The sequence below is a fragment of the Podarcis raffonei genome, chromosome 1, assembly GCF_027172205.1.
Source record: "Podarcis raffonei isolate rPodRaf1 chromosome 1, rPodRaf1.pri, whole genome shotgun sequence".
Classification (NCBI taxonomy): Eukaryota; Metazoa; Chordata; class Lepidosauria; order Squamata; family Lacertidae; genus Podarcis; species Podarcis raffonei.
This window is the reverse complement of record NC_070602.1, coordinates 4,386,190-4,409,506: the sequence shown is the minus strand read 5'-3', so window position 1 is coordinate 4,409,506 and position 23,317 is coordinate 4,386,190. Positions and strand designations below refer to the sequence as shown.

Here is a 23,317-nt window from a genome sequence, read left to right as displayed (position 1 = left end):
CTCTTTTGAAGATACAGAAGATCACCCGATTAAAGGAATCTGAGCCAAATCATCGCACAAGCTTTTTACAGCTGGTTTATCAATTACCGAAGGGACGCGGGTGGCGCTGTGGGTAAAAGCCTCAGCGCCTAGGGCTTGCTGATCGAAAGGTCGGCGGTTCGAATCCCCACGGCGGGGTGCGCTCCCGCTGCTTGGTCCCAGCGCCTGCCAACCTAGCAGTTCGAAAGCACCCCCGGGTGCAAGTAGATAAATAGGGACCGCTTACCAGCGGGAAGGTAAACGGCGTTCCGTGTGCTGCGCTGGCTCGCCAGATGCAGCTTTGTCACGCTGGCCACTTGACCCGGAAGTGTCTCCGGACAGCGCTGGCCCCCTGGCCTCTTGAGTGAGATGGGCGCACAACCCTGGAGTCTGTCAAGACTGGCCCGTACGGGCAGGGGTACCTTTACCTTTACCTTTAATCAATTACCGTATTTTTCGCTCCATAGGACGCACCTTGTTTTAGAGGGGGAGAACAAGAAAAATTCTCCCCCTCTCTGCGCAGCGCCCCTTCAGCGAAGCGGCAGGAAAAACGGAGCCCCTTCCATTTCTCCTCCTGCTTCGCTGAAGGGGCGCTGCGCAGAGAGGGGGAGATTTTTTTTTTCTTGTTCTCCCCCTCCAAAACAAGGTGCATTCAATGTGTTCTAAAACAAGGTGCGTTCAAGGTGCGTTCAGTCGCCTTCAGTGAAGGCAACCCAAAGCCTCCAGAGCGCACCAGAGGCTTCGGGTTCCTTTCGATCTGCTCTTTGGGGCTGGCGGGGGGAAGCGCTGCTTTCCCCCACCACCAGCCCCAAAGAACAGGTCGGGGAGCAGCGCAAAGGCTGCACGCAGCCTTCCCGCTGCTCCCCGAGCTTGTGGGGCTGGGGGGGGAGTGCTGCTAGACCCCTAGATTAGGGGTCGGCAAGGTGGGCCAGACTGCACGTGCTCTCAATTTCCGGCGCCTGCACCGACGCAATTTCCGGTGTCGCAGAAGCGAGTCCCCGCGCAGTGCATGGGGACTCGATGAGCGGGCGGCTCAGTTTGGGGGCAGCTTGGGGGCCGGTTAAATGACCCCCATGGCCTGCTTATGGCCCATGGGCCTTAGGTTGGCGACCCCTGATCTAGACCGAGTGAGCTGCTCAATGAGTTCAGAGCAAGCTAGCAATCCACCTACAGGATCTCTGCATCCTCTTCGTCATAGATTCCTGTTGTGACGTATCCACTGAGGACTCTCCCGGCTCCAACGAAAGCTTCTCTTGCTGTAAAAACAGATAACCCAGTCTGTAAATCATTGAATCACAGAAGTGTAGGGTTAGAGGGGAACCCAAAGGTCATCCAATCCAACCCCCCTCCCCTGCAATGCAGCTAAATATACGGGAACAAGCAGGAGTTCTTGAAGCACCAGAGGATTTAAATGCAGAGAGATCCAATTCAGAAGAAGTTGTTCTCTCCCTGGTATCAGCTAAGCCCCCCTTCCCTTTAATGCTTTTCTCATTTTTATTATTATTTTTTGCAGATAATTAATTATCAGATTAAATCAGAACAAGGTTTGCTGGTGTTTATCCAGCCACCCCGGTTCAATTTCCCGGAGAAAGCTTAATCCAATAGGTTTATTGCTTTGTGGCAAAATGCAGACCTCGCCTCAAGAGACGAAAGCTCCCTGTCTCCCCTCGTACATCATGTCAGAACCTAATGATAAGGCTCAGCACCCTGCAATTAGACAGAGGGCACCTTACAAATGCTCCTTTTTATTGCCCAATCATTATGATTTGCACTTGCGACGCTATCAGGGCAGTCACACACGATCCTGCTTTCAAATACCGTTTTGGGGTAGACTGCATTCCCATTCAGTTCATGTCCTGCAGCTTCCTGCTGTTATAAGAATTTAAGGTCTTAAATATATAAAATAAATGTTCATAAATGTACTAGGCAAACATATACTTAAATATATAAACCATATAATAATAATAATAATTTATTATTTGTACCCCGCCCATCTGGCTGGGTTTCCCCAGCCACTCTGGGCGGCTTCCATAGAAACCAAAAATACATTAAAATATCACACGTTAAAAACTTCCCTGAACAGGGCTGCCTTAAGATGTCTTCTGAATGTCAGGTAGTTGTTTATCGCTTTGACATCTGATGGGAGGGCGTTCCACAGGGCGGGCGCCACTACCGAGAAGGCCCTCTGCCTGGTTCCCTGTAGCTTTGCTTCTCGCAATGAGGGAACCGCCAGAAGGCCCTCAGTGCTGGATCTCAGTGTCCGGGCAGAACGATGGGGGTGGAGACGCTCCTTCAGGTATACTGGACCGAGGCCGTTTAGGGCTTTAAAGGTCAGCACCAACACTTTGAATTGTGCTTGGAAACATACTGGGAGCCAATGCAGATCTCTCAGGACCGGTGTTATGTGGTCCCGGCGGCCGCTCCCAGTCACCAGTCTAGCTGCCGCATTCTGGATTAGTTGTAGTTTCCGAATCACCTTCAAAGGTAGCCCCACGTAGAGTGCATTGCAGTAGTCCAAGTGGGAGATAACTAGAGCATATGTCTGAAACAGTACAGGAAACAGCCTGAAATCATTTTGACTCTCCCAAATTGACCTCAAAGGTTTCTCTGCAAGGAGGAAGGAAATGGGAAAAGCCTCCCCATTGTCTCTGTGCTCACAAATCCTGCCTTAAGGGCACATTTGGGTATGAACAGGGTGAGCGTGTGACCTGGACTCAGCTCAGAATAAGCCCAACACGAACACACTACTATTGCATTGGTGGCAGGCTGCAGAAGGCGGTTAGTATCATATAGGGCAGTCTTCCCAAACTTGGGTCTCCAGCTGTTTTTGGACCACAAGTCCCATCATAATCCCTATAAATAAAATAAATTAATAATAATAATAATAATAATAATAATAATAATAATAATAATTTATTTATGACCCGCCCATCTGGCTGGCCTTCCCCAGCCACTCTGGACGGCTTCCAACAAAATATTAAAATACAAAAGTCTGTTAAACATTAAAAGCTTCCCTAAACAGGGCTGCCTTCAGATGTCTTCTAAAAGTCTGGTAGTTGTTTATTTCCTTGACACCTGGTGGGAGGGCGTTCCACAGGGCAGGCGCCACTACCGAGAAGGCCCTCTGCCTGGGTCCCTGTAACTTGGCTTCTCGCAATGAGGGAATCGCCAGAAGGCCCTCAGCGCTGGACATCAGCGTCCGGGTAGAACAATGGGGGTTATACTGGGCCGAGACCACTTAGGGCTTTAAAGGCCAGCACCAACACTTTGAATTGTGCTCGGAAACCTACTGGGAGCCAGTGTAGGTCTTTCAAGACTGGTGTTATGTGGTTTCAGCGGCCGTTCCCAGTCACCAGTCTGGCGGCCGCATTCTGGATTAAGCTGCCGCAGGACCAGTGGATTAAGCGAGAAGGACCAGTGGTCAGGGATGATGGGCATTGTAGTCCCAAAACAGTGGGGGACCTAAGTTTGGGAAACCCTGTTCTGGAGAATCCCAGAGGGAGGCAAATGACCAGGGCAGCAATTTGTGTCTTGATACCATCTCCATGAGATCTTCCCAATCACAAGGAGTGGGCGGTTTTGCCTTGTAGTACAAGGCTCTATATAAAGGGACGTGGGTGGCGCTGTGGGTTAAACCACAGAGCCTAGGACTTGCCGATCAGAAAGTCAGCGGTTCGAATCCCCGCGACGGGGTGAGCTCCCGTTGCTCAGTCCCTGCTCCTGCCAACCTAGCAGTTCGAAAGCACGTCAAAGTGCAAGTAGATCAATAGGTACCACTCTGGCGGGAAGGTAAACAGCGTTTCCATGCGCTGCTCTGGTTCGCCAGAAGCAGCTTAGTCCTGCTGGCCACATGACCGGAAGCTGTATGCTGGCTCCCTCGGCCAATAAAGTGAGATGAGTGCCGCAACCCCAGAGTCGGCCACGACTGGACCTAATGGTCAGGGGTCCCTTTACCTTTACCATCTCCATTCCCCACCGGTCAAAATTAGGATGGCAGAGGGCCTACCTGGCAGGGCTGTTGTGAAGGAAAGCAGGATAAGAAACACGTATAACGGTTTCTACGGGTAAAGGGCGATAGGAATTATTATCATTTCTGGTAACCAAGGGAGGTGTCTACCTTCACTCATGCTGGAATCAAACAGTCCCAAAACAGAAACTGAAGTTTTGATCCTTAAATAGTCTTCCACCTCTTCGGCCGTGGTCAACTTCACCGGACAGGAGGTTCTGCTTCTGCAGATGTAAGAGGAAACCAGGGGAAATAGTTTCAGGCCTGTCTACAAGGTCTTTTTCGATTCCTTCCTACGCTTAATGTCACTGCCTAAGATTTTGGGTACCCCAAGTCTCTCCACCCGGGGTGCGAAGAAGGGAGATTGGGACCTAGTCAATGTTGATAAGGATGTGGGACGGATCTGATCCAGTCTGCACTGAAAGGCAAAACCTTCCCGATACAGGACTGCCTTCAGACGTCTTCTAAAAGTGAGATGGTTCTTTATCTCCTCGACATCTGAATGGAGGGCGCTCTACAGGGCGGGCGCCACCACCGAGAAGGCCCTCTGCCTGGTTCCCTGTAACATCACTCTTCGCAGGGAGGGAACCATCAGAATACCCTCGGAGCTGGACCTCTATGTCCGGGCTGAGCGATGGGGGCAGAGATGACAAAAGACTGCAGAATGCACATTTAAAGCAGAAATCTGTTCCCAGAACAGGTTCTCCGAATTCTCCAGAATTGCGACCTCAGACCACCCACCTTCCATGTGCACCTTAGAGCCAAACACACCAGGAAGATACTTACAGCTCAATGAACCTTAGCATCTCCTCGACTCCCCACATCCCAGAGTAGGCCAGCCATCTCTCCGCTTCCACATACATCTTGATGGTCGGAAACTGAGTGACGTTTTGCTGTGCGCAGAGGTCTGGCCAGTCCCAGCAGTTGACCCTCGCAAACATAATCTCAGGGGTCCCTGTAAAGTATTTAGGAGAGCAAAGCGAAGTGAAAAATGGTGCACGTCTCATCAGCACCTTTCTAAAAGGCACACACTAAATATACCGTATTTTTCGCTCCACAAGACACACTTTTTTCTTCCTAAAAAGTAAGGGGAAATGTCTGTGCGTCTTATGGAGCGAATGCGTGGTCCCTGGAGCCGAATTGCCCAGGGGCAAAAAGCAGATTGTGGTGGTTTTTTTTTGAAAGAGGGAAGGGGGTGTTGAAACATAGCTGCTGATAGGCAAGCGATCGGGAGGGAGATAAGGGACGCTAGCAATAAAGGAGGCTGCCTGGGAGGGGAGAGGTAAAGACAGAAAAACTTGCAAGGAGAGGAGACAGGAATACTAAAACAAGCAATGAGAAGAGAAATTAGAAGAAAAGGAGGATCAAAAAACTGCTCCAGCTAAGGAAAAGACACTAAGGCAAACAAGAAGGAAGGGAGTGCTGAAAGGAAGCAGCTGATCGGAGGGAGATAAGCAATAAAGGAGGCTGCCTGGGAGTGGGGAGGTAAAAGCCCATGGATTCTCAGGATTTTTGCATTGGGCTACCCCAAACTCACCGTCAAATCACATATCATGTCTGTGGCCACAGCATGAACCACAAAAATCATACATCCACTGTTTCATTCAAAATATTTTTTTTCTTGTTCTCCTCCTCCAAAAACTAGGTGCGTCTTATGGTCAGGTGCATCTTATGGAGCGAAAAATACAGATTTTTTTTTGCAATTGTTACCCTTGGGCAACCCATTGCACCAACCCACCCAAATCCCACAAGGGTGGGTTGAAAAGAACTGGGCGTGTAACCCAGGAGAAGATTGGCAGTTAAGGGGAGATGTGCCAGGAGCTGGAAGTGCTGCCTCATGCCGCGCAGTTAACCTGTGGAACTCCCTCCCACAGGAGGGCACAATGGCCACCAATTTGGACAGCTTTAAAAGGGGACTGGACAAATTCATTAACTAATAGGGCTATCGGTGGCTGCTAGCCAGGATGGCTCTACTCTGTCAGAAGCAGCCATACTTCTGAACCCCAGTTGCTGGAGACCACAGGAGGGGGAGAGTTGGTCTTGAGTTCAAATTCTGCTCGCTGTTTTCCCCATAGGCTTAGATTGGCCATTTTGAGAACAGGGTGCTGGACTAGAGGGACAGGTTACTTTAAGAGACAACCTTGTCTCTTATGCACCCAACCACAGCTTTCCAAACTTTTTCAGGCTTTTTAGACATGCGTCATTTCACAAGCCAGTAATTCAGCTTTACTAACAAACCGGAGCTCACGGTTTGGAAAGCTCTGCGCCCAGATTTCTGCGGTCCACGGAAGTTTAATAGGCTGCTGCCATCTAGCGGCCAGAATATTTCCCTTGCAATCCAGCCTCTGTTGCCTTGAAAGGGGGAGAGGCGAGAGATACTAGTGGAAGGCCACAAGCTCAGAATCAGGCCCTGGCTCCCTGAATCATATGGGATTCAGACCATTGGGCCTAAATGGCAAAGGCTCTCCAAGGTTTCGGGAAGGGGTCTCTCCCTGTCCCACCTTGATGGATCTGGGACTTTCTGCTTGCAAAGGAGATGTACTGAATTATGACTTTATAATAATAATAATAATAATAATAATTTATTGTTTGTACCCCGCCCATCTGGCTAGGTTTCCCCAGCCACTCTGGGCGGCTTCCACAGAGACCCAAAATACACAAAAATGTCACACATTAAAAACTTCCCTGAACAGGGCTGCCTTAAGATGTCTTCTGAATGTCAGATAGTTGTTTATCTCTTTGACATCTGGTGGGAGGGCATTCCACAGGGAGGGCGCCACTACCGAGAAGGCCCTCTGCCTGGTTCCTTGTAACCTCACTTCTCGCAATGAGGGAACCGCCAGAAGGCCCTCAGCGCTGGATCTCAGGCTGAACGAAGGGGGTGGAGACGCTCCTTCAGGTATCCAGGACCGAGGCCGTTTAGGGCTTTAAAGGGCAGCACCAACACTTTGAATTGTGCTTGGAAACGTACAGGGAGCCAATGTAGGTCTTTCAAGACCGGTGTTATGTGGTCTCGGCGGCCGCTCCCAGTCACCAGTCTAGCTGCCGCATTCTGGATTAATTGCAGTTTCTGGGTCACCTTCAAAGGTAGCCCCACATAGAGTGCATTGCAGTAGTCCAGGCAAGAGATAACAAGAGCATGCACCACTCTGGCGAGACAGTCTGCAGGCAGGTAGGGTTTCATCCTGCGTGCCATATGGAGCGGGTAGACAGCCGCCCTGGACACAGAATTAACCTGCGCCTCCATGGACAGCTGTGAGTCCAAAATGACTCCCAGGCTGTGCACCTGGTCCTTCAGGGGCACAGTGACCCCATTCAGGACCAGGGACTTTCCACTGGGATGCTGGTCAGAGCACGAAGCTCCATGACCATCATTATTATTATAATTATAATTATTTGTATACTGCCCTCCATCTATAGATCTCAGGGAGGTTCGCAACACAAAAATACTCCCTTCTCCAGAAAAGAAATGCACAAACCAGTTATTGGTTTTTTGTTACTACGGTACGCATTTTGGGTTTTTATAGTGCAAACTGCCTCGTGATCCTCAGGTGAAGGGAGCTAATGTTGCTGTTGTTGGCCTCCATCTGTCTCAAGAGACAGAGCCTCGGGGGTGAAGTCAAATTGCTGAAGAAGCACAGCATCTGCAAAGACTGGTCATTTGTAACTGTTGCGTTAAAAGGTAAAGGGACCCCTGACCATTAGGTCCAGTCGTGGCCGACTCTGGGGTTGCGGCGCTCATCTCGCTTTATTGGCCGAGGGAGCCGGCATACAGCTTCTGGGTCATGTGGCCAGCATGACTAAGCCGCTTCTGGCGAACCAGGACAGCGCACGGAAACGCTGTTTACCTTCCCGCTGGAGCAGTACCTATTTATCTACTTGCACTTTGTGCTTTTGAACTGCTAGGTTGGCAGGAGCAGGGACCGAACAACGGGAGCTCACCCTGTCGTGGGGATTCGAACCGCCGACCTTCTGATCGGCAAGTCCTAGGCTCTGTGGTTTAACCCACAGCGCCACCTGCGTCCCTTAACTGTTGCGTTAGCGGCACCCAAATGACCTCTCTGGGGTGCAAGCCTGGTCAATGTGTATGGAGGTCTTTGGCCGGGGAGTTTCCAGTCTGCTGCTACTGGCCATTACAAATACCCAAAGCCACTGTCCTCCTGCAACCACCAGGGAATTAATAATAATAATAATAATTTAAAAAAAATATTTATACCCTGCCCTTCCCAGTTCAGAAAACCGGGCTCAGGGCGGCTAACAACAAATTTAAAACACTTAATTGATGCAACAAAAAAATAGCATATAATACAGTATAAAACATGAGTAACAATAAATTCAGAATTCAAAAATCAATTTAGGGGAGAAATCCATCCAATAAACATTAGATGATCACCAGGGCTAGCTGGCTAAGTTAGTCCTATTTGGGCCAGCGAAGAGACCAGGGGAGAATTAGCTGTGGGATCCCAGAGCAGGTAATCTTCATAAAAAGGGGAGGGGGAGGGAAGGAAGGGGAATAAACGATCAGGCTAAGTTCAAATTAAAAGCCAGGTGGAATAGCTCTGTCTTACAAACCCTGCGGAAGGAAGTTAAATCCTGCAGGGCCCTGGTCTCATGGGACAGAGCATTCCACCAGGTCGGAGCCACCACTGAGAAGGCCCTGGCCCTGGTGGAGGATAATCTGACTTCCTTAGGGCCCAGGACCTCTAAACTATGGTTATTCATGGACCTTAAGGTCCTCTGCGGGGCAGACCAGGAGAGGCGGTCCTGTAAAAACTGACCTTCTGCCAGCTGGCCTGTTGGCCCAAGATAGTCACCCACTTGTGTGCCTGAGCAGAAGGCTATAGGGGAAGTCCTACATCACCCTGGTCGGGGGTCTGTCTATGAGCTGCAATCTGTGTGTCAGTGAAATCGCTAGCTGGCCTCCATACCTTTCAGACGGCCAGCCACTTCGGCGTAGGACTGCATCACAACCAGGGAGACAGCTTCCCCTGAGGCCAAGAGGAAAAAGAAAAACAGATCCTGTTATTCCAGGCCCCCAGAAATTCCTCAGCTCTGCTCTGCAGGCAGGCAAAGTTCCATACAAATGGGAAGTCCCTACCAAAAGCGTACAGGAATTTTGCAGCCTGGATAAATTGCGCAATTAAAAAATATATATTGAAAATGTTCAGATCGAAAAAACACTCGCACTAGAGGAAAGGTCAAATCTAAGAAACAGCAGCAGAACATAGGCTGGCTCCTGGAAAGGTAAAACGTGGAGCTATTTGGGGCTGTTTACTTACAGCTGGCATAGAAGAGCACGGCCGTGGAGTTGGTCTTTGCCAGAGCAGGGGCGAAGGAGTCTTCCGTCAGGGTCTGGATGTGCTCAAGAGGAAGTTCACGCTTCCGGTCCCTGACGACCGATTCCACCACCTCGTCGTCCTGGATCTCTGCAGGGCGAACAACACAGGATCCTTCTCAAGACAAGGAAAACAACAGCACCCGCTGCATGCTTTCGGCAGGGTTCAGAAAGCGCCCCACGACTTCATGGAGGGTGAAGCTTGTTACGAAAAAGGAGCAATGCAGAAGCAAGCACCAGGTGGCTGGAATGGTAAACAGGATGTGGGTGTTGTTGGATTGTGCCGTGGGAACCAGGCACAGTCTGTAAAGTGCTCTGAGAGCCGGATGTTACCTCAGAGCAGCACATGACCCTGTACTGGAAGTACATGGGTGGAGTTTATTCTCTCTCTGCAGCAGGGAAGCAGAGTGTGCAGACATGTTTTCTCTGTAATGGTGAACGACAGGAATAAAGACATGTAAATATATTTCTGTCTGTCTCTTTCCCCCTCCCTGGGAGAGGAGTGGGAGGAGTGGTGTGTTCTCCTTCACGTTGAGGAGAATCGCCGATTGGAGACCTCCTTTGATCTTGCCGGGAGACGCAGACAGGAGGTCATAAGGATTCAAGCCGGGCACCTGGAGGGTGGCCAAATTCCTCTGGACTAAGAGCTAAGCTGGAGGCTCTGACTTTTGGCTTGAATTACGACAACTGGTAGCAGACCGATGGTTATCTGATCTATGAGAATCTGCATGAGAGGTGAGAGGTCGATGAATCGTTGCCATCCTCTGCACCTAAGGAGATAAAGAAAAGCGTCTGCCTGCAGCCAGAGGCTAAACAGAACAGACAGCTGGACACCGAGAGGAGTGTGTTTCAAGGCAACGGAGCCCCAAAAAAGGTATGCTGCATTTCGGGCAAGAGAGAGTGAACGCAGAAAGGTTTAATTCTCTGGTTCACAAGAAATAGCCGCGTTTGAAAAAAAAACAAGCTCTGAAAGAGCAGGCTTGCATACCAGGAATTCCTGTGGTGAGATAAGGAGTTCAGTCCTGAGCAGGTTGCTAGGCAACGTCTGCCAGTCAAAGAATGGCTAAAAAGAGCCTGGGAAATCGAAAGTGTATCTGCGCAGCTGTGCAAGGGTTTTGAAAAAACAGCCCAAAGGCTTGCCTGCCAGTGAAGCAGTAAACAAAGACTTTTGGAGTTTACTGACTTGAAAAGTGAAAGCTGGCTTGAGATTGAGTGTAAAGCTGACCCTTGGATTCAGCATGGATTCCAAGAAGGCGGGAGGTTTGCCCTATCCCCCTCCCCTCACTAATGACAATTATTCATCTTGGTCTATAAAGATGAAGGCCCTGCTGCAGAATCAGAGGGTCTTTGACGTGATTGAGAACCCCATCCCAGCAGCACCAACCCGAGGTTGGGAGTCACAGAATCTGAAAGCCAGGACGGCTATAATTCTGTGTGTGTCAGATGACCAATTGGTGCATATTCAGGGTTTGGAATATGCACGGGAAATTTGAGAGATGCTACGAAGAACACATCAGAGGGATGCGGGTTCTTCAGCGTTGCTGTATTTTGAGAAGCTGACCAATCTGAGGCTTGCGCCTGATGGAGATGTTCAAGCGCACCTGACGGAGATGAAATATCTGCGCCAGCAGATGGTGGAACGCAATTTCCGTCTGCAGGAGGAAGTGTTTTGCTTCATGATGATCAACAGCTTAAATCGGACTTACAAAACGGTTGCCAGTCAGCTTGGTTCCCTCCCGGCTCAAGATTTGACCGCGGAGAGGGTGTGTGCCGTAGTTCTGAATGAACAGGACAGACTTGCTGCACTGGAAGTAAAGGACAGGGGGAGGGAGGAACGGAGTTCTAATTCCCCCGCAGATGAAGCTACTGGAGAAAAAGCTCTAGCTTTGAACGCTGTCCGATGCTACAATTGTGGACAGGCTGGGCATCTTCAGCGGAACTGCAAGAAGCCACGTCAGCCAAAAGGAGCGAAGGGTCGCTCAGCAAAGCCTGAGGCGTCAGGCAAAGGTCACACCAAGACTTCGGTGAAACCTGGAAAAGCTTTGATGGCGACAGGAACCACGCCAGACGTTGGGAACTCGTTTGTTATTGACACGGGTGCGACAGTTCATATGTCTCCACACAAAGAACTCTTTTCATCGTTTAAGAAGCAAAGCTTCGCTGTGAAACAGGCCAACGGTCAGGAGCTGGAAGCGGCCGGCGTGGGGACTGTCTATCTTAAGAGTCTGGACTTGACAATAAACAATGTTTACTTGGTTCCTGAATTGAAGTTCAATCTGCTGAGTGTTTCACAGATTGCAAAGAGAGGACTGAAACTGTCCTACGATGCTGAGAGCTGCAAGATCTACAAAGATGGAGAGTTATTTCTTTCAGCCAGGGAGAAGGATGGACTTTATTTGTTGACTTTTGCACAAAGTGATTACATGGAATGTAATTCATCTGTGTCTAACCTAGTTTCTCTTGCAGGTGTGAGCAAGAAGAAGACCGGAGTCAACAGAGCATTTCAGCGGGTGTATGCTGATGTGATTGGTCCTCTAGAACCATCTAGAGGCAATGCAAGATATTATCTTGTGTGTGTGGATCATTTCTCTAACTATGTCTGGGTTTATGTGTTGAGAAAGCCAAAGGAAGCCTTGGAGAGGTTTCAGGAGTTTTGTGACAAAGTTAAGAGTATGCATGATGCTAACATTGATTGTCTATTCACAGATGAGAAGCAGATTTTTCTTTTACAGGATTTCCAAAGGTTCCTGCAGAAGAAGGGAATAAGACACAAGGTTTCTGTTTCAGCGGAAGCGTGGAACAGGGGTGTCTGTGTACGGGTGAACAGAGAATTGCAAAAGGGGATGGAAGCGCAATTGCTAAGTTCACATCTGCCACATGAGTACTGGGCCGAGTCTCTAATGTCGTTCTGTTATACGAAAGTGAGAAAGGTTTCAAAAGACTTGGGAAGTTCTCCTTTTGAGAAACTGTTCCAAAGAAAACCTTCTGTTGCCCATTTCAAGGTTTTTGGGTCTCATGTGAGAACAGAAGCTCCAGGTGGAGTAAAGAATGCCAGAGGCATTTTTGTGGGTTATGAAAAGGGTCTCTACAGAGTAATTTTGTCTGAATCTGGTCAGGTGATTCTCACAAAATTTCTAGAGAGTGCTCCTGAACAGGAGAGAGTGATAGTACACACATTTCCCACTGAGGACGATTCAGATGATGATGATTTCACTGATTTCAGCTGTACTGAAAGTGATGACTCAGATAGCTCGGAGAGCTCAGTTGCCACAGTCATTGAGAGGAAGTCTCACACAATAGATAGGCCTTCACAACTGAAGGATGAACCACTGTTTACCATTGGAACTAGTTCTCCAAAGAGTCCTGAGACTGGACCAGTGAGCAGAGAGGATCAGCACCTCATACGTAGGTCTGAGAGAGTTACAAAGGGTCAACCACCCAAGAGGTACTCAAAAGAGTTTGCTAACTTAGCTGTTGCATGTGTTGCTGTTGTAAACAACCGAGGACAGGTTGGAGCTGTGTCTAAGTCAGAGACAAAGACACAACAGAGAGTTGCTAGCCAAGGTAATGCAGATGCACTCATTCCTTGGAAACCAGACTACCAGAGAGGTACACTGGGGAAACCAGTGGCGGGGAGTTCCAAGGGTGGAACTGAAACAACAGGGGAGTGTTATGTGTATAACAACTGTTTGTTTTCTTCTCTGGATCATGCTTTGCTTGCTGCAACGCGCATTGATTCTTTTGGGGGAGGATGTTACGAAAAAGGAGCAATGCAGAAGCAAGCACCAGGTGGCTGGAATGGTAAACAGGATGTGGGTGTTGTTGGATTGTGCCATGGGAACCAGGCACAGTCTGTAAAGTGCTCTGAGAGCCGGATGTTACCTCAGAGCAGCACATGACCCTGTACTGGAAGTACATGGGTGGAGTTTATTCTCTCTCTGCAGCAGGGAAGCAGAGTGTGCAGACATGTTTTCTCTGTAATGGTGAACGACAGGAATAAAGACATGTAAATATATTTCTGTCTGTCTCTTTCCCCCTCCCTGGGAGAGGAGTGGGAGGAGTGGTGTGTTCTCCTTCACGTTGAGGAGAATCGCCGATTGGAGACCTCCTTTGATCTTGCCGGGAGACGCAGACAGGAGGTCATAAGGATTCAAGCCGGGCACCTGGAGGGTGGCCAAATTCCTCTGGACTAAGAGCTAAGCTGGAGGCTCTGACTTTTGGCTTGAATTACTTTTACTACGGAAGCAATAATATAATAAAAATTATAATTTATTATTTCTACCCTGCCCATCTGGCTGGGTTTCCCCAGCCACTCTGGGCGGCTCCCAACAGAGGACTAAAAACAGAATAAAACTTCAAACAATAAAAACTCCCCAAAACAGGGCTGCCTTCAGATGTCTTTTAAAAGTAAGATAGTTGCTTATTTCCTTGACATCTGATAGTAGGGCATTCCACAGGTGGGTGCCACCACTGAGAAGGCCCTCTGCCTGGTTCCCTGTAACCTTGCAATCAGGCCCTCGCCAGAAGGCCCTCGGCTGGAACTCAGTGTCCAGGCAGAACGATGGGGGTGGAGACGCTCCTTCAGGTATCCTGGACCGAGGCCCTTTAGGGCTTTCAAGGTCAGCACCACACTTGGAATTGTGCTCGGAAACGTACAAGCAAGCATACTCTGGAACTCTCTGCCTATTGATATCAAGCAGGCAACTTTGCTGTCATCTTTTCAGCACCTGCTAAAGACAATTTTATTAAGATAAACCTGTTGGTTGGTTGGTTGGTTGGTTGATTGATTGATTGATTGATTGATTGATTGACTGATTGACTGAATTTAAATACCGCCCGATACCAAAAGATCTCAGGGCGATTCACATAAAAAGATCACAGTATATAAAATAAAAATAAAAGCACTAACCCAATAATACCCCACTGCCCCAAAAAGAGCCACATTTTAAAAGGGTATAGGATGTTGATCAGGTCAACCAAAGGCTTGGTTAAAAAGGAACATTTTTGCCTGGCGCCTAAAGCTGTATAATGAAGGCGCCAGGCAAACTTCCCTGGGGAGAGCATTCCACAGACAGGGAGCCACTACAGAGAAGGCCCCGTTCTCGTGTTGCCACCCTCTGGACCTCTAGAGGAGGCACACAAAGCAAAAGGGCTTCAGAAGATTATCTCAGGGACTGGCTAGGTTCATATGGGAAGAGACGGTCCTTGAGGTATTGCAGTCCTGAGCTGTTTAAAGTTTTATAGGTCAAAACCAGAACTTTGAATTGGGCCCAGAAACTAATTGGTAGCCAGTGCAGTCGGACCAGGATCGGTGCAATATGCTCAAACCGTCTTGCTCCGGTGAGCAAACTGGCCGCTGAATTCTGCACCAGCTGAAGTTTCCAAACCGTCTTCAGACATGGAGAATGTTTTCATCTGTTTAGTGCTGATTTTACCTTTTGAATGTTTTGAGAGTTGTTTATATTTATTGCCTTACTCTCTCTGTAAGCCATTTTGGATTTTTACTTCAACCATCAAGTGGCGTAAAAAATTTTTACCAAATAAAATGAATTAGTAAAACTACCTTGTTCGTAGTTCTCACCATCTTCCTCCTCCTCCTCCTCCTCCTCTTCTTCCTCTTCCTCACGTTCCTGTGTGGGTTCGCTCTGCTTGCCATTTTCCACCAAGGCTATGATCTCATCCACGTCTTTCAGAACCAAGTATTTAACAGGCACACCCTGCGGAAATACCAGATCATTGAAACCAGTCAAGGCTGCAAGCCTGCACACATTTACCCGGGAGTAAGTCCCATTTGCTGCAATGGAACCTGCTACTGAGCAGGCCCGCTGCAGGTTGCAAAACAGAGAGGGGGTCTTAATTACACCGGCGACAACGAACTAACCTCCTCAGGTGTCTTGAGGGCGACGTTACACTGGGGAAGAACATCCAAGCTGATGGAGCTCCTTTCAAGATAAAAAACGAGGCATTAAAACCTGAAATGAGGAATGTAAATAAGACTGGTGACTGGGGGCGGCCGCCGAGACCACATAACACCGGTCTTGAAAGACCTACATTGGCTCCCAGTACGTTTCCGAGCACAATTCAAAGTGTTGGTGCTGACCTTTAAAGCCCTAAACGGCCTAAGTCCAGTATACCTGAAGGAGCGTCTCCACCCCCATCGTTCTGCCCGGACACTGAGGTCCAGCGCCGAGGGCCTTCTGGCAGTTCCCTCATTGCAAGAAGCAAAGCTACAGGGAAGCAGGCAAAGGGCCTTCCTAGTGGTGGCACCCGCCCTGTGGAACGCCCTCCCACCAGCTGTCAAAGAGATAAACAACAACCTGACATTCAGAAGACATCTTAAGGCAGCCCTGTTCAGGGAAGTGTTTAATGTGTGACATCTTAGTGTATTTCTGGTCTTTGTGGAAGCCGCCCAGAGTGGCTGGGAAATCCAGCCAGATGGGTGGGGTACAAATAATGAATTGTTATTATTATATTATTATTATATATCTAAGGGCCAGCTCTCCTGTGGCCGGACTGGAATGCTCTACCATTGAGCTGTGGGTTAGAAAGGGGGGGAAAGGTTGTGGACGCTGCCCAAAATGGCTAAAAACACCCACATTTCTAGAGCTAACTCTCCTCTCTCTACCTATCAGGACTAGAGTTAAGAATTGGTTCTAACAGCCTATTGTTAGCAGCAAACCTCTCAAAAGCACGGGGAGTGTGTATATGAACTTAATATTGTTTTGTGGATTATAAATGCCCTGCTGATTTGATGATATAAAATGACTGCTGCAACTGTGGTGTTAAGCTTAATTTTTAGTTGCTGCTTTGTTAACAGTGTTTTATAGATTGTTTTATTGATGATTTGTTCATTATTTTGTGTGCTCTGTGCTGTATTTGTGATGTTCCATTATGTTACTTTTATTTCTTGTTTGTAAGTCAATTTGGGATTCATCTTAATGAAAAGCGGCACAGAAGTAAAATAAATCAAATCAAATACAAGGCTGTTATCATCGCTCCCCCTGTTACACCTGCCAGTCTATGACCTGCCTTTAAGAACCTAAGGAGAGACTGGCCGCAGGATCAGGCCCAAGGGGGCCCATCTAGTCCAGAGTCCTGTCCTTAATCCTAGGCACACCTTCAGTTTATTGTCAGGAAGAACTCAGTGGGACTTTGTTGTTGTTGTTTAGTCGTGTCCGCCTCTTTGTGACCCCCTGGACCAGAGCACGCCAGGCCCTCCTGTCTTTCACTGCCTCCCGCAGTTTGGTCAAACTCATGCTGGTAGCTTCGAGAACACTGTCCCACCATCTTGTCCTCCATCATCCCCTTCTCCTTGTGCCCTCCATCTTTCCCAACATCAGGGTCTTTTCCAGGGAGTCTTCTCTTCTCATGAGGTGGCCAAAGTCTTGGAGCCTCAGCTTCAGGATCTGTCCTTCCAGGGAGCACTCAGGGCTGATTTCCTTCAGAATGGAGAGGTTGGATCTTCTTGCAGTCCATGGGACTCTCAAGAGTCTCCTCCTGCATCTGTGCGGATGGTCAGCTCCCACAGTGATAAGATATCTCAGAAATCCACCCATCTCCCCCCCTTTTTTAAAATTGAATTTATTTACAACATAAACACATAACAAAAAACAACAACAAAAACAAACAACCTTCCCCAAAATACAAATAAAATGAATGGGGGGGGGACACAAAGAAAAAAGAATAACGTACAAAAGAATACTGAACTAACTAACTAACTCTCTCTCTCTCTATATATATATATATATATAATTTCCATTTTTATTTCCTTCCATTTGACTTCCTTCATCCTTCACACGATTTTCTTTTTCACTTCTAGTAACCTGTCTCTTTCATACTTTATTGTTGCCTCCCTTTTTGACAGACTTGTTTCGATTAACTTCTGCCGGATGATTGGTGGTACTTAGGTTATAAATGGTTAAAAAGAAACCCACCCATCTTCTTCTCCCCTTCCCCAAATACCTCCCCTTCCCCAAATACCTCTTGTCCTCAAATACCTTGACAGGAGGACGACTCCAGCTTTGCCCAGCAGCTGCCAGGCCACAAACTCTGCAATTCCCTTATCTGCCTCCAAGGTTTCCTCGTGAGCCAGGATGAAGATCAGAGGAAGGCCCAGGTGGAGGTGAGTGGTGGAAAACTTTTCTGGGTCTTCCGTAGCCTCTGCCTGCAGGAGAGAGGCCATTTCAGGGTGAATACACCAGAGATCCCCAAATTTATTTGCCCCCCAAAAAAGAAGTAATAATACTGTACTCAGTGCTCCCCTGGAAATCTACCTTCTTTAAGCAAACAAACAGAAAGATGAAGTGACAAATTTGAGTTCTTTGAAGCAATAGCTGGCTGTACTTTACTATTCATATATGTTCATAAAATTGTACTAACAGAAGCCAGAGGAGTCAGCCAATGTCTCTTAACTGCTGACAGAATTATCATTTGTAAAATCTGGGGCATTGTATGTATGTATGTATGTATGTATGTATGTGTGTGTGCATGTTTCTATACTGCACTTCATCTGAGGATATCAGGGCAGTTGACAATATCAAAACACAAAAATACACAACATAATACACAACATCAAAACAACAACACATGCACACCCCAGATTAAGAGGGCACAGGTTGCGTAATTAGCCAAAGGCCTGGGGTAAGAGGAACATTTTTGCAGGTCACCTAAAGATAAAATAGTAATAATTTATACTACCACTACTATTACTAATAATAATTTACTTTATGTACCCTGCCCACCTGGACTGGGTTGCCCCAGCCACTCTGGGCGGCTTCCAACAGAATATAAGAAAACAGAACAGAACATTAAACATTAAAAACTTCCCTAAACAGGGATGCCTTCAGATGTCTTCTAAAAGTTAATGTAGTTCTCTATCTGCTTGACATCTGATGGGAGGGCGTTCCACAGGCCCTCTGCCTGGTTCCCTGAAACCTCACATCTCGCAGGGAGGGAACAGCCAGAAGGCCCTCGGCGCTGGACCTCAGTGAACAATGAGGCTGAACAATGGGGGTGGAGACGCTTCTTCGTGAAGGCGCCAGGTAATCCTCCCTGGTTGTATGGCTAAGCTTACTTAGATGGTGGGAACCAGAGAGAAAGACAACAAGGTCGTGCCTTCACTGGGAAACGGAGCCTTTTCATAACGTCATGGAGTAATAAGGTACAGGAGAATGCAAACCCATTTATCTTCTCTGGAACTCTGTGATAGGAATTTATTGTGTTTGATTTTGGTGTGGAAACCTGTTCCTATATGCTTAGTCCCAGATACTCCCCTTACTTCTGTTTTGCTTCATTTGGCACCTGTTATTATATTTTGCTATGTTTCCTTATAAATAAATATATACCGGGGTTGGGAATTGCTGAAATAAATAAAGCAGAGACATCACCTTGCCGAAAAAGGTCTGTACAGTGGTACCTCAGGTTATATACGCTTCAGGTTACATACGCTTCAGGTTACAGACTCCGCTAACCCAGAAATAGTGCTTCAGGTTAAGAACAGAAATCGTGCAGTGGCAGCGCGGCGGCAGCAGGAGGCTAAAGTGGTACTTCAGGTTAAGAACAATTTCAGGTTAAGTACAGATCTTTGGAACGAATTAAGTACTTAACCCGAGGTACCACTGTATAGTTAAAGCTATGGTTTCCCAGTAGCGATGTATGGAAGTGAGAGCTGGACCATAAAGAAGGCTGATCGCCGAAGAATGGATGCTTTTGAATTCTGGTGCTAGAGGAGACTCTTGAGAGCCCCATGGACTGCAAGAAGATCAGACCTCTCCATTCTTAAGGAAATCAGCCCTGAGTGCTCACTGGAAGGACAGATCCTGAAGCTGAGGCTCCAAGACTTTGGCCACCTCATGAGAAGAGAAGACTCCCTGGAAAAGACCCTGGTGTTGGGAAAGATGGTGGGCACAAGGAGAAGGGGATGACAGAGGACGAGATGGTGGGAGTGCCTGGCGTGCTCTGGTCCAGGGGGTCACGAAGAGTCAGACACGACTAAACAACAACGTTTCCTTATAAATAAGGGGGGTTGGGAATTGCTGAAATAAAGAATAGATCATTTGAAAATAAATAAACAAGTTTCTAGTCCTCATGATTCTGAACAAAGGAGTTAAATAGGAGCTTCGTAGCTAAGTGGGGGATTTGAACTTTGGTCTCCCAATCCAACATTCTTCGGAGAGGATGCGGGGGGCGGGGGGGGGGGGGACTTGGCAAGGACAGGCAGCTGCTTCCCATGTCTCCTTTTTAAGCAGAGGTTGGGTGGCCGTCTGTCATGGATGCTTGAGCTGAGATCCCTGCATTGGAGGGTTGGACTAGATGACCCTCGGGTGTCCCTTTGCAGCTCTACGATTCTATAATCCAATAGGCCTTTGAAGAAAGCTCAGGATAAGTGGGTGCGGGTGAAGGGGGGAAGGGGGCCACCACCAACCGTACCACGAGGGGCTCCGCCATCAGCTTCAGGAACCTGTGGATGTTCAGCGTGGTCAGAGGCTGCCCCATCAGAGTCCTCCGGCACGGCTGGTCCAGATCCGTGGCCACTTTGCAGTGGCAGAAAAAGAGCTTTGAGCTCGGCACATCCGGCTCTCCGCTGCTGCAGGTGGGAGAGACAAGAGCATCAGCACAGGGTCCAACCTTGCCTCCTGTGAGCTTGCATTCCTAAACGCAGACACGCTCAATGCCAGGTGTGCCCAGAAAGACAGCCAGGTAGCATTTGTCCACCTTTGCAAAAACGCCAAACTGGACCCGGAATACGATATACAGTGGTGCCTCGCAAGACGAAATTAATTCGTTCCGCGAGTTTTGTCGTCTTGCGATTTTTTTCGTCTTGCGAAGCACGGTGTCGGGAAAGTTTTGGAAAAGCTTCAAAAATCACCAAAGTCTTTAAAAACCTCAAAAAAGGCTACCACACCGCGTTCTATGAGTTGCTCCTCGAAGTCAAGTCGCAACTGTATTAACGGTGTTAAGAAAAAGGAAACAAACTTGCAAGACGTTTCCATCTTGCGAAGCAAGCCCATAGGGAAAATCATCTTGCGAAGCAGCTCAAAAAACAAAAAACCCTTTCGTCTAGCGAGTTTTTTGTCTTGCGAGGCATTCATCTTGCGAGGTACCACTGTACGATATAATATCTTTATTGTCACTGTCCCATGCAGAACAATGAAATTGAAAAACTACATAAAACATTCAAAAACCCCTAAAAACTCTGAAACCCCATTTTAAAATCCACTATACTATAGAGATCCCTTATGCTGCGTTTAGAACCAGAATTGCATTTGTGCAGAAACTGTTTCTCAGGCGGCTAGTCCTAGTCTTTATAACCCTGTACCTTCTTCCAGAAGGCAGAAGCTGAAAGAGATCATTTCTGGGGTGCGCACTATCCTGCGCTATCTCTGCCGCTTTCTTATGGGACCTGGCAGCATAGATTTGATCTAAGGTGGGAAGAGTGCACCCAATTATTCCAATTATTTGCTGATGCAAAAGGAACACCCAGGGGTCAGCAAACTTGTTCAGCGGGGGGCTGGTTCACTGTCCCTCAGACCTTGTGGAGGGGCGGACTATATTTTGGAAGGGGGAAAAAATGAACGAATTCCTATGCCCCACAAATAACCCAGAGATGCATTTTAAATAAAAGCACACATTCTACTCATGTAAAAACATGCTGAGTCCCGGACCATCCGTGGGCCGGATTGAGAAGGCGATTGGGCTGGATCTGGCCCACGGGCCTTAGGTTGCCTACCCTGCTACACAGCCTTCCTCTGTGTGTGTGTGTGTGTGTGTGTGTGTGTGTGTGTATCAAATACATACCGAATGCTCCTCAAAACCATCACTTCAGTGGTTAAGGCAAACTTGAGAGAGTCGTAGACGAAAGCAGCCTCCATCAATGCTCTGTGCTCTAAGAGAAAGACATTTGCACTTAGGGACTCGTATTTACAGCTGCATTCAAAATTCTTCAACCCCCATTGCAAATCAGGTTTATTATCAAAATTTCAAGACTTTGAGCTGTTTGCAACGAGCAAATCAAAGAAAAGCAATTGAGATGCTTCAAGTGGTTTCCGCAAAGGCCTGTCGGAATAAAACAGTCTTCACCTGCCTGCGGGAGGACAAGAAGGGGTGGGGAGCCAGTCTGGCTTCTCCGGGGAGGAAGTTCCAAAGTTGTCTGGAAGGAGCCACCACCGAGAAGGCCCTCTCTTGGCTCCCTCCAGGAGGGTGGAAAGACTGAGAGAAGGGCCTTCCCTGAAGATCTCAGAGCCCAGGCAGGATCGTAGGGGAGAAATACGGCCCTTCAGATATCCCAGAGCATCCTCCTTTGGCTCAGCGCGGTTCAACCACTGCCTTTATAAGCAAGAGCGGCGCTCTGCAGCAGCTGATTCCACAATCTTTGGAGCTGAGGGAGGAAACAGACAGGGGACCCCTCCACAGCCGAGAAAAGTTGCCCAATTTATTACCTGCCGTCCCAACAGCCTGTACATAAGCAAAGACCAGGTCCCGGTGACCCTTCAGAGAGTTTTCCAGCTTCTGGAGGTCTGCCACAGTGGCGACGTATTTCACTTCATTGAAGAGGAGAGCGCTGGGAAGGAGACACGGCGAGCGACGTGTAAACCAGGGAAGCTTTTTCAAACCGAGGGCCACATCAGCTTATTGGCAAGCCCCCGAGGGCCACATTCCAGTGTTGGGCGGGGCCAGGAGCAAAAGTGGGCGGAGCAAAACAACCTACCTTTTACCTTTGTGCAGAAATCTATTTTCTACAAGCACACACTGCTCTCTATTCTCTATCCAGGTGAGCAAAATCAATTATCAGACTTCTAGGACACATTACAGCCAGGCCATAAACACTTGAGGAAGATGGAGGGAGGGCTGATTTAGGTTGTATTTATCCTGTGGGTCTGAGGGTCACCGATTTGAGGCAGGTGGGGTGAGAGGGGCTGAGGAAGGTGGCTCAACAATCAATCCTTCTTCGCAGGGAACTCTGGGAATTGCAGCTCTCATCACTTTTATCAAACTACAGCTCCCAGAATTCTTTTGGGGACACCAGGACTGCTTGAAAGTGGTTTCGTAGTGCTTTAAATGCATGGTGGGAATGTGGACTAGGCCGTGCCGGATTTACGTATAAGCTAAACAAGCTATAGCTCAGAGCCCCACTCTCTTGGGGGGGGGGCAAAAAATTTTAAAGGAGGAACAAAACTGGATGTACATTTCCAAAATACAGTGGTACCTTGGGTTAAGTACTTAATTCTTTCCAGAGGTCCGTACTTAACCTGAAACTGTTCTTAACCTGAAGCACCACTTTAGCTAATGGGGCCTCCCGCTGCCGCTGCACCGCCAGAGCACAATTTCTGTTCTCATTCTGAAGCAAAGTTCTTAACCCGAGATACTATTTCTGGGTTAGCGGAGACTGTAACCTGAAGCGTGTGTAACCCGAGGTACCACTGTATAAGATAAAAAACAATTGAAATATAACCTACCTATAGCAACAGTGTTTTGTGTTATGTAGGCTCCTATGAGGTACGTCATGGGCCCCGCCTGCTAGCCTGCTCTCTAAAATATCACTGGTTTGCTCCTTTCTATATACAGTAGTACCTCTGGTTACGTACTTAATTCGTTCCGGATGTCCGTTCTTAACCTGAAACTGTTCTTAACCTGAAGCACCACTTTAGCTAATGGGGCCTCCCGCTGCCACCACACGATTTCTGTTCTCATCCTGAAGCAAAGTTCTTAACCCAAGGTACTATTTCTGGGTTAGCGGAGTCTGTAACCTGAAGCGTATATAACCTGAAGCGTATGTAACCCGAGGTACCTCTGTATAGGGGTCCTACATTCTGCATGGACTGTTTGCAGGGCAACATGTGCAAATGGCTTGAGATACCTATCAGGTCCATCAATTACCTTATAGAAAATATTCAACACAAAAAACAGCGACCATTTGTTGTTGACAAAGGGCAGCTGGACATTGAAAGAGCCCCATTACC

The 23,317-nt window shown here is 48.0% G+C and overlaps 1 protein-coding gene and 1 long non-coding RNA gene across 4 annotated transcripts in view; both read right to left on the bottom strand.

Moving 5' to 3' along the window:
- LOC128402032 (uncharacterized) overlaps positions 1-23,317 on the bottom strand; it is a 132,470-nt gene that overhangs the window by 10,594 nt on the left and 98,559 nt on the right. The gene's annotated exons all lie outside the window — the stretch shown is intronic.
- Positions 1-23,317, bottom strand: part of TXNDC16 (thioredoxin domain containing 16) — a 46,728-nt gene that overhangs the window by 4,725 nt on the left and 18,686 nt on the right. For all 3 annotated transcript variants that reach the window (XM_053365538.1, XM_053365520.1, XM_053365529.1), the window contains 11 exons: positions 21,797-21,918; positions 21,156-21,243; positions 19,788-19,944; positions 17,357-17,523; positions 15,241-15,301; positions 14,923-15,076; positions 9,304-9,450; positions 8,953-9,012; positions 4,811-4,979; positions 4,136-4,248; positions 1,190-1,274 (listed from right to left, as the gene is read on the bottom strand). In XM_053365538.1, the coding sequence (XP_053221513.1) occupies positions 1,190-1,274; positions 4,136-4,248; positions 4,811-4,979; positions 8,953-9,012; positions 9,304-9,450; positions 14,923-15,076; positions 15,241-15,301; positions 17,357-17,523; positions 19,788-19,944; positions 21,156-21,243; positions 21,797-21,918 (1,323 nt within the window). The remainder of the gene's footprint in view (positions 1-1,189; positions 1,275-4,135; positions 4,249-4,810; positions 4,980-8,952; positions 9,013-9,303; positions 9,451-14,922; positions 15,077-15,240; positions 15,302-17,356; positions 17,524-19,787; positions 19,945-21,155; positions 21,244-21,796; positions 21,919-23,317) is intronic.